The 19,875-nt window shown below is 35.8% G+C and overlaps 1 protein-coding gene across 1 annotated transcript; it reads left to right on the top strand.

The window, feature by feature from the left end:
* The first annotated feature begins 5,036 nt into the window (after positions 1 to 5,036).
* LOC149199140 (large ribosomal subunit protein uL6-like) lies at positions 5,037 to 14,979 on the top strand. The gene is made up of 3 exons (XM_089402314.1): positions 5,037 to 5,594; positions 13,235 to 13,357; positions 14,605 to 14,979. The coding sequence occupies exons 1-3, from the start codon at positions 5,232 to 5,234 to the stop codon at positions 14,683 to 14,685; spliced, it is 567 nt and encodes a 188-aa protein (XP_089258440.1). The 5' UTR covers positions 5,037 to 5,231; the 3' UTR covers positions 14,686 to 14,979.
* The last annotated feature ends 4,896 nt before the right edge of the window (positions 14,980 to 19,875 follow it).

Raw genomic sequence — 19,875 nt, 5'->3', positions numbered from 1 at the left:
CAACTCTAGATTTCTCTAAACCATTTATCATCGAGTGTGATGCTTCTAGATTCGGTATAGGTGCAGTGTTAATGCAAGGAGGGCATCCAATAACTTTTGAAAGCAGGAAGCTCAATAAAAGAGAACGTCTTAGGTCCACATACAACAAGGAAATGCTCGCTATTATGCACGCACTGGTTATTGGAGACAATATATTTTGGGAAGTAAGTTCTCCATACGAACAAACCATAACAGTCTCCAACACCTCCTCCAACATAAAACACTTTTCGAATAACAACAAAAATGGATTAAAAAAATTGCCGCCTTTGACATGGAGATACTACATAAAGGGGAAAAGACAATGTAGTAGCAGATGCCCTGTCTAGGAAAGACAAAGAACCAACACTACTTGTAGTCTCGGTTGTTGTTCTTGAATGGATTAATGAGATTCAAAGTGAGTATGCCAAGGATCCAGAAATAATTGCGATAATAAATAACCTTCCAGACAACTCAAAATTTGAATGGAAGAATGACATTCTATGATACAAAGGAAAAATAAATTTGAATGGAAACCCCAAGTTTAAATCCAAGATACTCAAGGAGTCACATGATTCACTGTCAGCCAGACATGTAGGATTCTTTAAATCTTACTAAAATGCACATCAATCATTCTTTTGGAAGGGGATGAGTTGCGATATTCAGAAGTATGTAACAGAATGTGACACATGTCAAAGAAACAAAAGTGAAAATATTATGATACCTGGATTACTTCACCCCTTAAACACTCCGAATCAGAAATGGGAAGAAATATCAATGGACTTTATTGAGGGATTACCTGTATCTGAAGGCAAGGACAAGATTTTTGTAGTGGTCAATAGACTCATCAAATATACTCACTTTATGGCAATAAATAAATCAGATTCAGCTAAACAAATCATTGAAATATTTTTCAAATATATATATAAATTACACAGTTTTCCGAAAGTCATTGTGTGTGATAGAGATGTCAAATTCAAGGGTAATTTCTGGAAGGAATTGTTCAACCACACAGGAACCTACCTAAATATGAGTTCCGCCTATCACCCTCAAACATATGGACAAATGGAGGTTGTCAATAAATGTTTGGAAGCATACCTACGTTGTTACGCTACAAAAAAACAAAATAAGTGGGCTCAGTGGTTGCACCTCGCTGAATGGTGGTATAATTCCAGTTATCATATGTCAGCAAAAATGATTTCATTCCAAGCTTTGTATGGGTACGAACCTCAGAAATGGAAGGATCTAGCTATCGTCAAGACAAATCTACCTACTGTTAAAAACCAACTAGAAGAAACCCAAAAAATCGTCCAAACCCTAAAAGAAAACTTGAATAATGCAAGGAATCGTATGAAGCAACAAGTGGACCGAAATAGAACTGAAAGAGAATTTGAAGTCAGAGAATGGGTATTTGTCAAGCTCTAGCCATACAAATAATTGTCCTTGAAACAAGAAGGAAAAAATAAATTGGCACAGAAGTTCTATGGACCATATTAGATCAATAAAGAAATCAACCAAGTTGCCTATAGTTTAATCCTTCTAGAGACAAGTCGTGTTCACAACGTCTTCCATGTCTCTTGCCTTAAAAGGGCACTAGGCGACAATCAATTAGCGCAAACAACGCTTCCATCCCTAGATGATGAAGGAAGGGTCATTTTAGAACTAGAAGGTGTCTTATCTACCAAAGAAAGGAAGCTTCGATCTCGTGCAATCAAGGAATACTTGATCAAGTGGAAAGACTTACCAGAAGAAGAAGCTTCTTAGGAGATTGAAGCATTTCGTCAGCAACATCTGTCGTTACATATGCTTCGAGGACAAAACATTCTTTTGAGAGGAAGGAAATGTTATATAAAAATTAGTTAGTTTATAAGTTATTAGGCAAAGGGCATGATCAAAGATCATGCCCATTCACCAAGAGGCACCCAAGGCAGTATATAGCTAGGGCCTCCCACAAAATGTAAACATCATCTATTCAATTATTAATAAAATATTTATCATGGCTGTCAATTATTAAGTTCGTGTGTTCCAAGAGCCAACACGTTTCATGCATATGTTGTATTGTATTCTATGCTATCTGGTTTACTCTAAATGATATATGTATTTGTTTGCTTACGCATGCATGTATGGACTTTTCTGTGTATGTATGTGCGAATATTTCTGAAATGTGTTGTTGGTTTAACCATCACTTTGGATTACTGGCTAACTTGCCTTCCATGTTGTGATGCATCTTTGCTCGTGTGTTCCCTTCTTAACTTCGTGTTATCACAGGTTTCCAAGGGGCGCACTCATCTCAACCCCCGTGTGTTTGAACCTCTCATGCACCTTCCTTGGCTTGCTGCAGCTGTCACACCCTTGCTACCAATAGAGACATCTTACTTGCCTCTGTGTGAAATCACGGTCAAGGCATTACCGTACGACCCACTGATGGGACTCCTACACCAAATGGTCTGGGGTCTAATTGGAACTTCTTACCAGGGAAATCCCCTTACATGTTGGCTGGTCCAACACTGTCAACACATACCAACAACTATATGTAATCGACCTCTCATTGTAGGAGTTGTGACCGAGTGCATAGTCCATGGTCTTCGACACCAAATATAATATATATGCTAGGAGGAGCCTTGAACTCAAAGCTTCATCACTAGTTCACAGGTAATTCATCAACACACTGTACATATGATATATATATTCTCTTGCAGGAGCACACACATCATTGAAACCACAATCACGTCTTGTAAATATTTGACATGTGTACATACATTCCAACACATACGAACCAACTTGCATAACAATGTTTTAACCAACACAAATAAGGGACTGCTTGCACCATTCAACGTAGAGAAGGAACACTATAGGTGGGCAACGTGTAGATGGAATAATCAACACAGAGAAGGAATAATTTGAGATATAACCAACGTACATATCAAGAGCGACCCACTATCAAATGCACAAAAAAGAGGGACAAAGGTTATAATTAATGAAATGACCAAACAAACAGTGGATGTTGTAAAGAAAGAGCGCTGACAGTTACAGAGAGTGCCCAAAAATGAGAAAACGAGTTTCTGACAAAGGCAAAATTAGTGGAGCGTTAGGCCAGGCATACAATTAGACACTCAAGTTCTGGTAAGTAGGATAGAGCCAATAGAGAAAAAACTGACAAAACCAATGGCTCATATTGGAGCAGGGCAAAAATTCGCCTGCTTTGATTCCATATTAAACACACACATGGAGAAGACAACAGGTAAGAAAAGTATTCATTGCATTTATTATTCACAACATTGTACATTTATACATTTCCTTATGACCCTTGGTCTTCACATACTAAGAGGTCTCTTGGACTCTAGAGACTGTTCACATTTCACACCAACCCTTAGCGGATTAGGTGTCCAACAAATATATATAATGAAGAAAGAAAAAAAGTTCTCAAAATTCCACAAATGACAAAATTAGTTAATAGAACTAAAAAAAGTACATCAGACAATAATGAGAATGACAAAGGCATCTCCTAGAAAGCACATGATAAAATCTAATACAACTTTTGGAATAAAGTATCTTAAAGTGAAATAAAATAGGGCAAGAAAAACACACCACATAAATTCTTTATAAATAACACGAGAAATCATCAACAAAACCACAAAAGAAACTTCACAAATCAACATTTCTGACAATAAAACCCTAGACACAATGTTGTCCCACCATATAAAACTGTGATAACAAGAAACTTACTTAAGAACCATGGCAATTGCACCTCTCGAATATACCTAAAAAATCATCACAACACAATATAATTTTCGGTACAAAATTCCACTACAAAATGAAAATCCCATCTCTACCCTACATGATAGATGAAAATCATGGCTCAAATACAAACAATGCCAAACAATGTCTAAGAACATAACTTTCAAAAAGGTAAGATAAATCTTTTTAACAATTTTTTTTGATAAAGGCTAGTCCAGAAACCCTAATAGCTCATACATAACAAGATTTATGCTATAGAGGCACAATTGAGAATCCTAAAAACCTAACTGAAATAAAATTTAATAAATGCATGCAAGCAAAAATTAAGAAACTAAATTTTTATTGGTAATAGTGAACCGTCTTAGACATTCTTGTATGCAACGACTAAAAACCATTTATTAAAACATAAATCATGACGAATAACTTTAAATTGTCAAGACCTCACGTAGTTGCTAAACAAAAACCCTTAAACAGAAACACCGAAAGGTAAACATAACACATTAGATTTGCAAAGACCAAAACTCTTACAAAGCCCAAAGAATATAAAGAAATGATACAAAACTCTTCAACCAACAATATGTTTCAATTAAAGCTCTCTTCAAAACTATAATTTGTCTTAATGATTTGATGTGTGCATGTTCAATATTCAGGCGTTGTGTGTTATTTTTAGTCCAAGAATTATGTGCAATGTATTAAAGTTCTATTTAATTATATTTTTAATTTAAAAAAAGTCAAATCCAAGTACAAATAATTACTTGAAATCAAACTTTGTAATCAATAAGAAAATAGTTTAATGATAATGCATTTCATTTTTTTTTGTGAGTTTGGGTGGGACTATATTATCATCATGTCTAATATATCACTCTTATCTAAACAAGGGATTGAACTCATGGCTTCATTTCAAAGAGTACCTTAACAAAACGCCCAGTCACCATTTATCCTCATAATAAACCACACTTGTTAGTTCAAAACTTTCTTTATATAATTTTTACCTAAAATCTTTGCTTAATTTTTTTAATAAAAACCAAAATATTTTGAAAAAACCTATTTCTATATTTTTTCTTATTGCAGAGATTAATAATAAAGCTTTTAATTATCATAACCACGGTAACATAAGGCGAATCAAGAAGACATTGGAATTAAATTCTATAATATAAATTTCAAATGAAAAGATGCTATGGCATTAGCTCGAGGATTTGTACCAGAAACTAACTCTACACTTGCAAAACTAACGCATCTACACTTGCAAGACCAACGCAACTACGCGGTCTCGTGAAAAAGGTCAAACCCTAAAACTGAACTGTACAAGGTGAAAGAAAACCCTAACCTAACCACGTTAAAACCCTAACCCTAATCCCTAACCCGAAACACAAACAAAAACCCTCCTTTACTTCTCTCGGCGAACTTGAGCAGGTTTCCATCGTATTTGTCTGGTTCTTCTGGTGTGTGTGTGAGTGTGAAGCAAATTAGGTGGGAAAATGAAGACCATCTTAGCGTCACAGACGATGGATATACCAGAGGGGGTGAAAGTAGAAGTGAGGGCCAAACAGATAAAAGTTACAGGCTCTCGTGGCACTCTCACCAGGAATTTCAAGCACCTGAATCTCGATTTTCAGCTCATGGAGGGCGGCAGAAAGCTAAAAGTGGACGCTTGGTTTGGATCCAGGAAAACCATGGCTGCCATCCGCACTGCCATCAGCCATGTCACAAATCTGATCACCGGGGTCACCAAGGGGTATAAATACAAGATGAGGTTTGTTTATGCCCATTTCCCCATCAACGCTAGTATTGGAGGTGAGAAGACCAACATCGAGATCCGCAACTTTTTGGGCGAAAAGAAGGTATTTTACTTTTACTCATCGTTGGTTCTTTAAATCTGTACTCGGTTTGCTGCGGAATATGATTGTCCGATTGTAATCTGTAGCTTTGAAGAAATGTGCTTGAAACATCAATGTTGTGGGAAATTTTTGCAACTTTTTGATGATGTTTAAGTACCTCTAATCCAGGGTCCAAGGGATTGGAGTCGGGCTTAGGGTTAGTGTCTGGATCATAGTCGAATTAAGGTTAGTGGTGCCCATGATGTTGCAACCTCGAGTTTAAGTAAGTGGCTGAACCGAAGTGAAATCACGGACATAAGTAGGCTTTATGTTTTTGCATTCAAGCATTCAGGTTTGTTGGAGCAGAATAAACCGATGGTTAGTACTATTGTTTATTGGTATTTATGGTTAATAGAGTGATTCTGGAGGCTCACATGGATTCGTATATACAATGTAGTGAACTATATAGTAAAAGTAATTCGTAACAGAAACTATATGAATTACAGTGCAAAATTGCCTCAGATTTCTGCTTTAATCATATTGTTGAGTCTTATAAGTTTTCGAAATACCCGAAGTGCCTCTAATCTTGAGAAAAGAGTTGCCACTGGCCCAAGGTCTGGGTACCTGAATTCAATCTGTTTGTACGGATGAAATAGAGGGAGTGTTAAAGATTGCACCTAGTGACTAATTCCCCTTCCTAGAAGTCTCTTATGAATAAAATACATATAAAAATAATATGAATAACTATAAATAATAACAATCATAAATAATGAATCATTAATTAATAATTAGTGTTAAAGAAAATAACCATTTGTGAATGGGTCTCTACCTAGTTATATAATTGGGACCCTCATTTGTAATCAAATCATCTCATATCTGCTTGTACGTATTGTTGCAAGCATAAAACTTACCATAAAATCTAGCAATCAGCCATTTCATCCGTACAAACAGATGAGCTGCTCTTTGCTACCTTTGCACAGTCCCTGTGTCAGCCTACATAGTGTTGTGTTCCACAACTCGGACTTGCATCTCTCTTCCTAACTGATCAACTGCTGTCTGGAAGATCAATTCTTTAGGCCTTCGGGCTCCCACTTTGGGTTCTGGCATTGAATCACTCCTCCCCAGCCAAATCTGAAATCCCCTCTAAAGCACTGCGCTGCCTCTTTGTGGCACTCACTGCCTCTTTGCAACTCTGATATACGCTGCATCGGTGCTGATGCTAGCCCTGTTGAACTTTTGACAACACTACATCTGCACTGCAACTCCCTCTCCATCTGCTACTACTGCAACTGCACCAATTGCAACTCCCTCTCCATCTGCTACTGTTGCAACTGTAGCAACTTCAACTCAAAATCATCCAAAATACTGAAGTAATTGTGATCAATATGATGCATTTGTCACCCGAGTCTTGATTGTTGCTAGACTCTATACTATCACTAAAGCCTCTACATTGATGTTGACTCTGCACTGTGCCAACTACACTGCTACCAACTCTGCGCTGTGCTGCCTAGTATTTGTTTTGCTACTAGTTACTGCATTTGGCACTTTGGCACATGATTGCACCAACTGCCACTGATCCATCTTGCTACTGCATATTATGGGCTCCCGTAGTGAGAAATTGATTCATGAGGCATACCTCCTCAAGAATCTTGCCCAACCTATAGCTCTTTGGGGCTACAAAACCAAATCACGCCACCTCACTCCTAGAGGTATATTGGTGATCATGGCAAACTCTTTCTCCAATCTGGAGGACAGCTTGTCGATCTCCGTGGTTGGAGCTTGTTGATCTTGCGTCTCCTCTTTGTCCTTTTTTGAGAGGACATTGAGTGCTGTAGTGGCCAGCCTCACCACATTTGAAACATTTCACCTTGGAAATGTCCTTCTTCCTCCTGTGCTACGCCTGCTACCCCTTTGATGTGAGGGCCACATTCTCTTCTTCTTTCACTTGCTTCGTCCCATTATTGTTGCTGCTGTCACTGATGGTGACCTTCACTAAATCTCGACTCATTTCCTGTTGTTGCAGATCAACCCACATTTGATCCCAACTTGAGAACTTTCTTTGCCCATAATACTTTGGATGAAGACTTACCATTCTTCAAAAACAGTGTTGAGAGCTAACCGTACCAATTCTGTAGGCAAGGGCGTTGAACCTACTATAGACAACCGGTCTTGGTTATCCTGAAGCCTAGTGAAGAAGGGGTCTATGCGCTCCCGTTTCCGCATCCTTGTGCATCTTAGCTTCTCCTCAAGATACATCTCCCGCTGCTTGGAAGATCCCTCGTATAGCGTAACAAGTGCCTCCCACATTTGTCGGGCAGTATCTTTGCTAATTATGAGAGACACCACATGATCTCGAACCCCATTGAGAATCAACCTCTTTGCTTTCGCCATCTCCTTCTTGTAGGCCTTTATTGGATCTGCATCTGCCCGTACAACTACAACACTATCGATGTAAGTTTTGAGATCTTATATATATAGAAGACGAGAAATTCTTGCCTTGTAGATCACATAGTTGGAGGCTCCATCCAATCGATCTTGATCTCTCAACCTTGTTAATGCCATCTTTGAAGAAAATTGAATTCCTCTGTATCTCCTTTGTGCAATTGCTGTCTGACTCTACGCACTCCTTGTTGGAGTGGGCAAATTTGCTCACAACTACTGCTTCTCTACTAGGAAAAATTGAACTTCTGGGCTAGAAGTCCCCCGAGAAAAGAATTCCATTAGTGTGTGCTCATCCTTCCTCTTGACGCTATTTTGCACTAGCAAACTACTGCAAAATAATTGCGTCCCAGTTGAAGATCTACTCTGCAAGGAAAGTACTGCTGCTCCCTTTGCCTCTAGTAATCTTTGATCTGAAAATTTATTCTCTGTCGACTCCTCAGAGAATTTTTTCTTAAAAAATCGATTGTCTTGGCCAAGAACTGTGATGCCTTTGAGGGTTTTGAAATATTGTTTCAGTAGAGATACAGAATTCCTCTTCCCTTCTGCTACAAAGCTCTTCGACTTACGATATGTGCTCTGATACCATGTGAAAATTTCAACTTGGAATCCTACTGCAACAACTGACTAATTTTCTTCTATTTGTTAAATAAACTAGACAAATTATTTAGTGTGTTCTATGGTAAATATCGAAACTAATACATTGCAACCTTCACAAAAGAAATATCGCGGAAGAAAAATAACACCGGAAGAATAGATGCACACCCACACCCACAAGTACACAGTTGTTTTTGGACCAATGTCTCCGGAAAAACCCAACTTGGGAAAACCGGTGCAACAATTGAGGGTTTTATTATTATGCAGTAGTAAATATGAGTACAAAACTATGGATGCTCAAATCTAGCAATCCATATAGAGAAATCACTAATCGAAAGTCTAGTGAGAAAAATCTCACTCCCTCTGGTGATCCGACACTGACCTTGGCTCAAGATGAGTTGCTCTTTGTTGCCTTTGTGCAGTCCCTGCGTCAGCCTATACAGTGTTGTGTCCCACAACTCAGACCAATGTCTCTCTCGCAAACTGATCAGTTTTGTCTAGAAGATCGATTCTTTTGGCCTTCGAGCTCCCACTCTGGTATCTGGTATTGAATCACTCCTTCTTGCTAGCAAAATACGTAATCCCTTATGAAGCACTGCGCTGCTTCGTTGTGGCACTCACTGCCTCTCTACTATGCACTCACTGGATTGGAAATTCTTCCTCCGACCTTACTATCCCTGCCCCTGTCTCACTGCTTCAATCTCACTGAATCACTTTCCACGATTGAATGTTGCTACTCTGGAGATCAATTTCCCAACAATATTGATTTCTTGGTGTCTCAAGTGTGTTCTCCAACCCCCATCGAGTTTCTTCTTATAATCGCTCGTTGAGACATCAATGACTAACATTAAAACATAGTCGATGGCTAAGATTAACTAGAATTCGATCCATGTGTCGATGGCCAAGATTAACTAGAACTCGATCCATGTCTTCTTCTAGAAGTTTAGACTTAGGAAACATTAAAAACAATTTATTATTCTAATTAAGTTGTCTCTAGGTGGAATTTTCAGAAACGATTTCTGGGTTTTGGAGAATACATGTATTCTAGTTTCTCCACCAAATTTTGTGGCTAGAACACATCCGATGCTACAAAAACTAACAATACAAACGAAAATTACTATTAGCAATACATACTTTATATTTCGGTAATTAGACATATTTACCAGTGGTTACTATCCACCATAATTTATGGAATTCTTTGCATCCTTTTGGTAGGAGTAAAAGTTAAATATGTTGTACGTAAAGAACCCCAAAACTTAACACTTCGTTGAGACTTTTCTTCACCAAAGCTTTGATACCATGTTAAATTTTATGGCATGCTCTATGCTTGCAACAATTACTTCAACGTCTTATTATCCCAATAACACTAATTGCAGATACTAAGATAGAACATCAACAAAACGTACAAGAAGATATGAGATGATTTGATTTCAACTGAGGGTCTCAATTATATACCTAGGTAGGTACCCATTCACAATTTGTCATGTCCTTGGAGACATGACTCTTCAACACTAATTATTAGTTAATTATTCATTATTTATAGTACTTTTATATATATTTTTTCATAACAGACTTTGAGGAAGGGAAATTAGTCTCTAGTTTCACTCTTTGACACTGATAAGGGTTAATCCTCTGAATGCAATCACTTCTGTTTGGCTAAGCTGTGTCTAGAGAGGGGCACTCCTGAAAAGGCAACCAAGACTTGGACTAGTCCTAGTGATTCATTGGTCCCTCTGGGGGCGTTTGGATATTGGTGAGTGGCACCATTTTCAACATTAAACTGTGAACCAATGAGCATTTTGTCTGCGTAGTTAGCGTCATCTTAGTAAAATCATAGAAAGTCATTCTGTGAATTTTTTGTCAGAAGACCCATTTTTCTGTAACTATTGCTTGTTGAAATTTTGAAATTCCCTCTTTTTATTTCAATCATACTAGCAGTGATCACGAGGCAAGATAGGTTGCCAATTACAAAAGTGGGCGCCATTGGTTATTTACCTTTTCAAACGCGCCTAGCGGTGATCATTTGGGAAAATAGTTTGCAATTACATAAGTGAGTGCAATTGATTTTTTACCTTTTCTGCCATTATATAACAAGTTTTCTATTTAGCATGCGTGATAGGATTGCAGATGGAGCCTACTGCAAACTATCGATTACATTCCGTTGCAATATTTATGTCACTGTGGATATGACCACAGTGTAATCCCTGTGTTATGACAACAAATGGTGGTGGAAGCATCAGTAGCATTGCTACTATTGTCATCAAGAGGTACCATGGCAAGGGACTGTGAGAGCTGTAGAAGTATTGGTCTGGTTGAGTCTGGCTGAAAATATGAACCTGATCTGTAACCCAGACTTCTGTTTTTCACCATTTAAATGATCAATATTTTGATTAAGGGATTAAGAAAGTCCATATGGTGTATCAACAGGCATTACAAATGCATAAATCTGGTTCTTTTTTGCACTTTTTCGTGACCCTTTATCAGGTGTGGTGTGTATGCTAGAACCACCTGTGTTTTGTGGTGGTGAGTCCCCCATGTACCAGTAGACCAAAGCCTTTTGGACTATTCCTGTTCCCTACACCCCAGAAAACACAGTTAAATTTATTCAAACTAATAATGAAACCTATTTAATTGTGAAGCTATTGGTTTCTTTTAAGGCTGACTTGAAATCACAATTGTTAATAAGTATTATTTAGCATTTTAGTCATGAGAGGCTAATTGGGTCAGGGTTGATGAAAGTGGGTATGTCTTTAGCCCCCTCCAGGGTTCAAATCTCACAAAAGTGGTGCAAGGGCAGCTGAAAAGCAGGAGAATTATCTTGATTGTTAAGTCAGGTCAGGTTACCTCACACCTCTCTTGATTTAAAAACCTCAAATGGTGTCTCATCCGTTGGTCTATACTGGAACTGATTGAACTGGCTGGATTTATAGGGCCAAGGATCAACTCGGACCGGTGGATTGGTTTGGTACCAAACTGGTACAAATCAGTCTGAATGAGCTGTCCAGTGGTGAAGTGGGCAACAGCTCACTGACAATATGCCTAAAACTAATGGATGGGAAGTTGGAACATTGCCATAAATAGAATGTTGAAAGCTTAAACTGAAAACCCTGCTAATAATAGTGGAGGATGTGCTATTACCCTGAAACACTGATCTGAACACTTATGAGTTCTGAAAACTCATTTACAACTCTGGAGTAAGGTAAAGGTGGAACAAAACTCTGAAACCATATGACTAAGGGTACTCATGAGCCATCGATGTTGAATGCTGAACTCTGAAATTTTACTCACCTTGAGTGATATCGATGAACATATGCCTGAACTAATACTCATTTACAAAAGTAAATCTGCTTTTTACAGTGTGAGCATTGCTTCTCAAGTGGGGTTACAACTGATGTAGTTGGCTGTTCTGTGCGCTAACCCTCATATATAGTTCCCACATCAGATTGTTTAGTGAGTGATCATGTTGATCAATGTGTACTAAGCCAGTGGCCCAGTAGCTTGTAGCATGGTTTTTGGACTGTAGAGGCCATTTAGAGCTGCATTGATTATGTCTTCTGTTGCTGGTATGTATTGCACTCAGTGCTATTTTCATAGTTTCATCCCTACATGGTATATAGATGAGCAAGCTTTGTGCATTTTGTCAATAACGGTTTGGAATTCACCCAAATAATCTTTTTCCTTAGAAATTAATTATTTTATGTATTTTTTTTGAACTGGTTCATTGAATCCAAGTTGATCTGAATCTGAGTTGAAACCGAAGTTGATAGTTGGCCAAGTCAAAGCCTGATTCCGAGTTTTAAAACTATGGTTTGGCGTTTGAGTGATGGCCTTATAAATGTTTCTGGGTTCAAGGGTCTTGCATTCTTACAGGCATTCTCAATCCTTTATGTTTATTTTTTATTTTTTATTTTTTATTTTGTGTTTTTGGTAAAATTTTAAATCAAATTTTGTTTAACATTTTTAACTCTTCAAATTTGCAATCATAGTAGTGTTAGGTAAATTTCATGATTGGATTTCATGGTTCACAATCAAATGGAACCTATTATCGCTGGGTAAATTTCATGTTTGGCAATTACACAAGATATATGCAGTTTAGGTTGAATTTCCTGCAATTAATATAAATAAAATTTAGGTAAATGGACATTTGATATAATCATAAAGGACTGTCGGTTTAGGAACTTATTTGCAAATACCAAAATATATTTAGTTTTGGGTAATTTTTCATTTTTTACAATTAAATAAAATTTAGATAAATGGGTGGCTGGAGTTGTACAATTACTTTGATTGCGTAGTTGATTTGGCAACCTATATACAAATGCCACATGTTGTAAACCTCGTTTTCCTTCATTCCCAATCCTGATTTTAGAACAGTGTAGGAATCAATCAATATTCAATCAGGTCTTCTTATGCAATGTGATATTTTCTATAAGATAATTAGTTTTAGACATTTAATTGATTTTTTTAGCACTTGTATTTGTAGACCCTACTTTCTAGCATGCACTTTGGTTTTACTTTTTTGGAACCCAACAAGCATACTATTTTAAATTTTGTTATTTTGTTGGACCGAGGAGTGGGATATCTTTATTTTCTTGAACTGATTTGCAGTCAATTGAATTCTATTGGGTCAGGTGAGAAAGGTGGATCTGCTTGATGGTGTTACTATTACCAGATCTGAGAAGGTCAAGGATGAAGTGATTTTGGAAGGAAACGATATTGAACTTGTATCTCGATCTGCTGCCTTGATTAATCAGGTATTTTACGTAATATATATTCATTTTTGTTATAAGGTATGGTATATGCAGGTCTACTTGTCTCTCATCTCTTTATACATGTATAGATGGACAGATATCCATAGATATTTATGAATTGATGCACATGCATTTACATCTGTATTTGCGTTGATGGATTGAAGTCATGATGTTGGATACTTGTTATTAATATTTGTCATTGATGTCTGTGTGTGTATTGAATGAGTATATGAAATCATGCACATGTATGCTTGTCATTGATGAGTTGAGTGCATGTTATTGGATTCAGTGAATTTCAACAGCCCTATATTTGAATGTTACCCTTTTGATTTTAAGATATATTCCATGTTCAGGTCCCTTTTTCTCCCTGGTTTCTCTTTTCCCTGTTCTTCCCTGTCCATGCACACATTGTCTGATAGTGTAGACATGAATTCATACAAATGGATATATATCATATGTGTATTTGTGATTGATGAATTGAATGCATGGCGTTTGTATTTGCCATTAATGTGTGAGCATGTGTTTATCAATGGGGTATATGGGTGTGTATGATTTCATGCACATGAATGCGTATTTGGTCATTGATGAACTAAATGTGTACTGTTAGATACTCTGAAAAACAACAGTCTGATGTTTAAATTTTTGCCTTTTTAATTTTTACGGTTACAACTCTAATTGAAAGATTTATTAATTGCAATACTTATGTTTGTTGTTAATATCATATCCATAAATATGTCTTTGAAACTACACCCATAGTTGAAGATTTTGAAGATGAGTTACAACTTTAATGCCTCCTTACAAAATTTCCTTGCAGTGGTGTTTGTTGCTGCATGACCTAAGCAGTCTTATGTGAAAGTTTGATTTTTTTAAAATAATTGTTTCTTTGCAAATGCCACTTTTATTAACTCGCAGCTGTCCTTTGGCTGTAACATGTTGCCCTATGAGGGGCATTTATATGCCCATGGATTTTTTGAGGGTTTGAGTTTTACTCTTTTTTTCCCATGTCTCTTGCACTTTTCTGGATCCCTATGAGGGACTTCTCTATGCTCATGGATTTTTGAGTGTTGTGTTAGAGTTTTGCTCTTTATCCATCTCTTGTACCTTTCTGGATATAATCGTATGAAAAAAATTGTATCTTCTTACCACTTGAATACTTTAATACAGAAAATGTGTTTGGAGTTTATTGACCATGAGATAAAACCATAGGTTAATTTTTTGTTATCTTATACATGTCAATTGTAATTTTGCAGAAATGTCATGTGAAGAAGAAGGATATTCGAAAGTTTTTGGATGGTATTTATGTGAGTGAGAGAGGCACTATTGAAGATTGAAGGCTGTGCGGTCTGCCATCATTAGACAACAAATTTTCTCCCATCTTTAAGGATGTGGAGTAGCGCATTTTTTAGGGTAGCAAAGTGAGTTTTATTGTCAGGATAGCAAAATGAGCTTTATTTCAAGGTTTTGCCAATCTAAACACAAAATTCATGTGTTTTTTGTGTTTGAGATGATATCATTATCATTGGCTATTTTTTGATATTCTATATGCACTGGTTCTTTTGTTCACTTTTACAGAATTTGTTTGTCATAAGAGTATATTTATAAATTCCACACCTTCTTGAATGTAATTTTGCAACTCTGTTTTGGCTTCAAAGTTATAGGTGGACCTATGTATGACATGCATATGTTCAAGTTAGGACTGCATCCTTGGTGAGTTCCAGGTTAAATAAGATGATGAAATGCATGCCACGGGCCATTCATTATGTGTGTTTATGTAGCTACGCTTGTTTTTGACATTGAAATGAAAGTTATTACCTTGATGAGATAATGCATGTCTAATGCTAGGAAAGTCTGCATGAACTAGAAACTTTAAAGTTTTGCCAACACAGTCCTTCAGATAAGTTATAACCTAGAAAGTAAGAAATTTAGCTCTATAGTTTTCAGTAGGCATTTTTTGGTTTAAAAATATACTAGTTTGCTAGGCAGGATTGTATCTTATTGTAATGAACAATTAAGGTTGTTGGTCTTCAATTTTCTGTTTCAATCTCATGTTTTCTTTTGAAGTAGCCAATACATTGTAACAACAATGTGCTAACCTCTACAATGTGCTAACTAGTACTTAGTGTCAAAAAAATGTCTTATATACATGTAACATGTACAATGTGATGTGTGATAATGCATGTTTCACTCTCATATTGTATGATTCCATTTACTATGCTCTACTTCGGCCAGATTGTATCAGATTTGGTGTACGAGTTGAAAGGGAAGCTAAAAATTTATTCATGTTGGTGTGGAGTAAAGATTTTATTGGACTAGTTGCTATGTAATTGGATTGTGTATGGTGATTCCTATATTTTCTTTGCCAAATGAAGATGAGCTGAAACGAAGAATAAAAAGTTCACAAAAGATGCAACATTTATCGGAATTTGCTGTGAATGTGAAGAAGTGCATACATCCATCAGCCAGTATGACTGAGGTATGCGGTAGTGGGATATTCTATGCTTAACAAAATGTGTGAAGTAGATGGATGTAAGAGGAAGGATTAAACAAGCAATTTTGGGGACTGGTAATTGGTGGGGGTGTCGTCAGTGGTACAATTTCTCAATCTAGAGCCTTTAACGAAACACGTGAAGTAGATGGATGTTAGAGGGAAGACGAAACAAACAAACCTTGGGACTTAGTAATTGGTGGGGGGGTATATTTGTTAGTGGTTGTAACGTCACAATCTTGAACCTTTGGTGATGCATTAACAAAAAAGGCTCGTGGATGATTGCACAATTAGATTGTGCTAAGAGTCGAATTTATTCGTTAATTCATTTGTTAATTTGCTGCTAAAGTTTTTCATATCTAGCTAGATAATTGTTGGAAAACCATAAAACGCTAATGTGACAAAGCGATGGCGTGAAAGGAGTGGTATACGTTTAATAGTTTTGAAATAGTTTCACGGTCAACGTCTTCGGATCTCGGTTTAATCTGTAAAAGTAATTATTGTCCTTTTAATAGGTAATGATTAGGGAACTCAGTTCTGACATCAACATTAAATGCCATTCTATAGCGTGCAATAGGCTGTATGATTGAGGCAATATATACATCTATAGCGTGAAATAGAAGCTAATTTGTGTTCAAATGGATGGACACAACTCGTTAGGTGCAGAAGAAAATAGAAGTGTGGTTGAAACAAGTGGTGTCAAGGTAGTTTGGATTTTACATGGATATGGGTTAACAGCATAGGAAAGCAACTTTAGATGTGGCCACATTGGTCTAGGTGAGTGTTTTTCTTTGTTTTAAATCAACGGAACAGACTATAGAATTGGGGCTATCCTAAGACCATTATTACATGAAAAATGAGAATATACAAAAAGTGGGTTGATGTGATTGTCGGTAAGATAATGTGTTATTTTGTATGCATCGTTTGGCTCTTGTGATTACGGGACGAAGCTTGTGTTTGTATTATTTACATTGATTGGAAACAGAAATATTTTTTAGTTACAGATTTGATTAAAATGGAGATTGGAAACAGAGATATTTTTTATTTTTTAGTTACAGATTTTATTAAAATGGGGAAAATGGTTAGATGTATAATGTTGGAGTAAATTGGAAATTTCATAGTTTAGCTATGCGGGCATATTTTCCAGTCAATTTTGCTAGAAATGCGGTAGATATTTGTTAAATTTACAAGTTTGAATTGTGTAATCTGCACAATCCAAGTTCCCTAAGGGTTTTTTCAGGGTTTTGAATCCACTTGTGTAGTAAAAAGTACATTTTAAACTGTTAAAGATCACAATCTAGTGTAAAATAGTTGAATTTTGGCAAAAACTCTGAATTATATTAGATAATAGTTGAATTTTGGCAAAAACTCAAAATAGTTTTTGTTTTAGAGTGGTACATAATAAAGTTAAATCTTAATGAAAATTTTTTTTTTCTAAAATTTTCATGGAGGCTTCTATAGTCCATAATCATAGTAATGCTATTTCTTGAGGTCTTTGCTATGTATATGGTTCCAAATACATTCTAAAGACTTTTAAAAACATTACTATTAAAATTATATATATATATATATATATATATAATCTAAAATTTGTTTGGTTAATTTTTTTAGACATTTTTTTTGCAATTTATTTATATAATGCATAAATAAGCAAGGTGAAATGTATAATAAGTGATTTGATGATTATCAACCTTCACCACTATATTGTATTAAATAGCTTAAGTGCCCTTCTCTTCTCGATTTTTCACCGATAAGAGTCGTCTCAGTATGTTTCACTTGTGATAGATGTGTCTATAACATGCTTGAAGTGAGGGAAGATGGCTCATTCAATGGAAAAGGTCATTTAATGTGCGAGCTTTGGGATAAGTTTAAGAGATTTTCCACAAAAAAAAACCCCTTGAAATGAAGATTGTGTTATCTTTAGGAAAAACCCTAGTTGTAGAGGAAAAAAACTAAGGTAGCCTCCAACCACTGTATATTGAAAGGTCACCTTTCAATTTGGAGAGAGATCTATCCTTAAAACTCTACCACTCACACTAAGCAGGAGTTAATTTAGCTCATTTGGTAAGATTTAGTTGGCAACACAAGAACTTTATTTGGAAGATAACCAAGGGCCATTGGGCAAGGAACTGCTAGCTATAGGCTATATGAACAAGTTTAACATAGACATGATAGCTTTAAATTTCTTAGACAAACCATTATCAAGTTATGATAGGAGAGAGTAGAGAATAAACATAAAAAGCAAAACATTCATATTATTTTTGTAAATGACATATGCTGAAAACATATAAGCAAATTGGAAAATGTAAATTTGAGCATACAAATTGTGAATTTAATAGCTTATTTCCAAATGCAGAAGAGTTATGAATAAGATTTATGACGTAGAAAAAAAGGAATACACTAGAAACATTGACAAGAAACTTAAAACACACCTGAATCTCTGTAAAATTTATACAAGTAACACTGTTCACAACAATTCTATTAATATTAAAGGTATACACAAAATATGCAAGGTTTCTACAAAGAATTCCAACCCTTGTTACATTACATAGCATTGCTTAAATAATCAAAACAATATCTCAAATTGATTCTATCTTTCTAGAAAAAAATTCAAATAATAAATTAAAATTAAATTAAATCTAAATTACTTGCAAAAAAACTAAATTGTTGGATTTGACCTTTCACCAAAATTGTGCGTTTGAATATTAAAGTGCTTCTTGAGGATGTGGCCTTAAGTTGACTGTGATGAGGTGACTCTCCAATTGAATATAGATTAAAGGTTTTTTTTTACATATAGAAAAAATCAATTTGGCGAATTCTTGAAAAATAGGTTCCAAATATTCTTTCGTATCTCTCAAATTGTGACCTCTCAAATTGTGGCCTGTGTAAAAATTGAGAGATGTTTTTGTTAATGGCTTTGTTATTGATAAAAGCATTTTTTAGAATTTTTTTTTCAACTTCTTGAAAACCGTGCCTAAAGTTGATGACTAAAAGTTGATGACTAAAACATGAAAAAATAGGTTGCAAATATTTCGTCGAATCTTCCAAACCATAACCCCTATTTAAAAATTAAGAGATGTTAATTTAAATGGGTCAGTTCCCAACAAAACTTCTTTTGGTTTTCAGAAATTCGTTCTAAGTGTTCAAAAATTGCACCCAAAGTTAGTCTTTTACAGGAAAAAACAGAGTAAAAGAGTGTTGCCATGTGATTTGTTAGCGCCACATGTTGTTTTAGGATAATATGTGTTGACAATTTAACTATTAGTGCTCGCTTGATCAAGTACGTGCTCCTTTGTTGATGTGTGATTTGTCCGTGCTTTGATTTTGACATAAAAAAATAAATTTTATAATTGGCGTTGATACTCGAGTTATCAACTTTTTTTTATTCAACAAATTAAAAAATTGGCATTGATAATTTTTATAATTGGTGTTGATACTCGAGTTATCAACTTTTTTTTATTCAACAAATTAAAAAATTGGCGTTGATAATCTATTTGTCAGTTCATTTTTTCAACATTTTACAGTTGGTGTTGACAATCCAATTGCCAACGCCCTAAAATTTTCCGAATAATAAAAAAGTACAATGAATATAAAACTATGAAGCAAAATTTAGATAACAAACTCCATGAGACCCAGGGTTGATATTTTTGGTCATATATTGAGTTCATCGAAGGTCAAGGTAGGCTATGAATGATATATTTCAATAAGTAATAAAACACAAGCCTCTAAGAAATCCCTAAGTTGAGGGATTAGCTTTTAGGGTCCCCACTTGGTATGAAGGCTAGGGCTTCAATTTTATGGATATATGATCGTCGAGATTTTTTCAAAACTTGACAAAGCCTAGAGGAAACGAGAAACAATAATTATTAAATGTTACAATATACTCTATTAAAAAGAACTAGTGGATGACAAAATTGACTTATTGACTCAAATAAACGAGTTTCATTTTTACAAGTAGTCCAAATGGGACTTTGACTCAATAACATTTCTTTGACTCAATGAATTTTCTTTTGACTCAAGTAACCCTACAAACATG

This window comes from Pinus tabuliformis, chromosome 2_1, assembly GCF_031772625.1.
Source record: "Pinus tabuliformis cultivar Carrire ecotype Pingquan chromosome 2_1, CPIR1, whole genome shotgun sequence".
Classification (NCBI taxonomy): domain Eukaryota; kingdom Viridiplantae; phylum Streptophyta; class Pinopsida; order Pinales; family Pinaceae; genus Pinus; species Pinus tabuliformis.
This window is presented reverse-complemented; position numbering and strand designations above follow the sequence as displayed.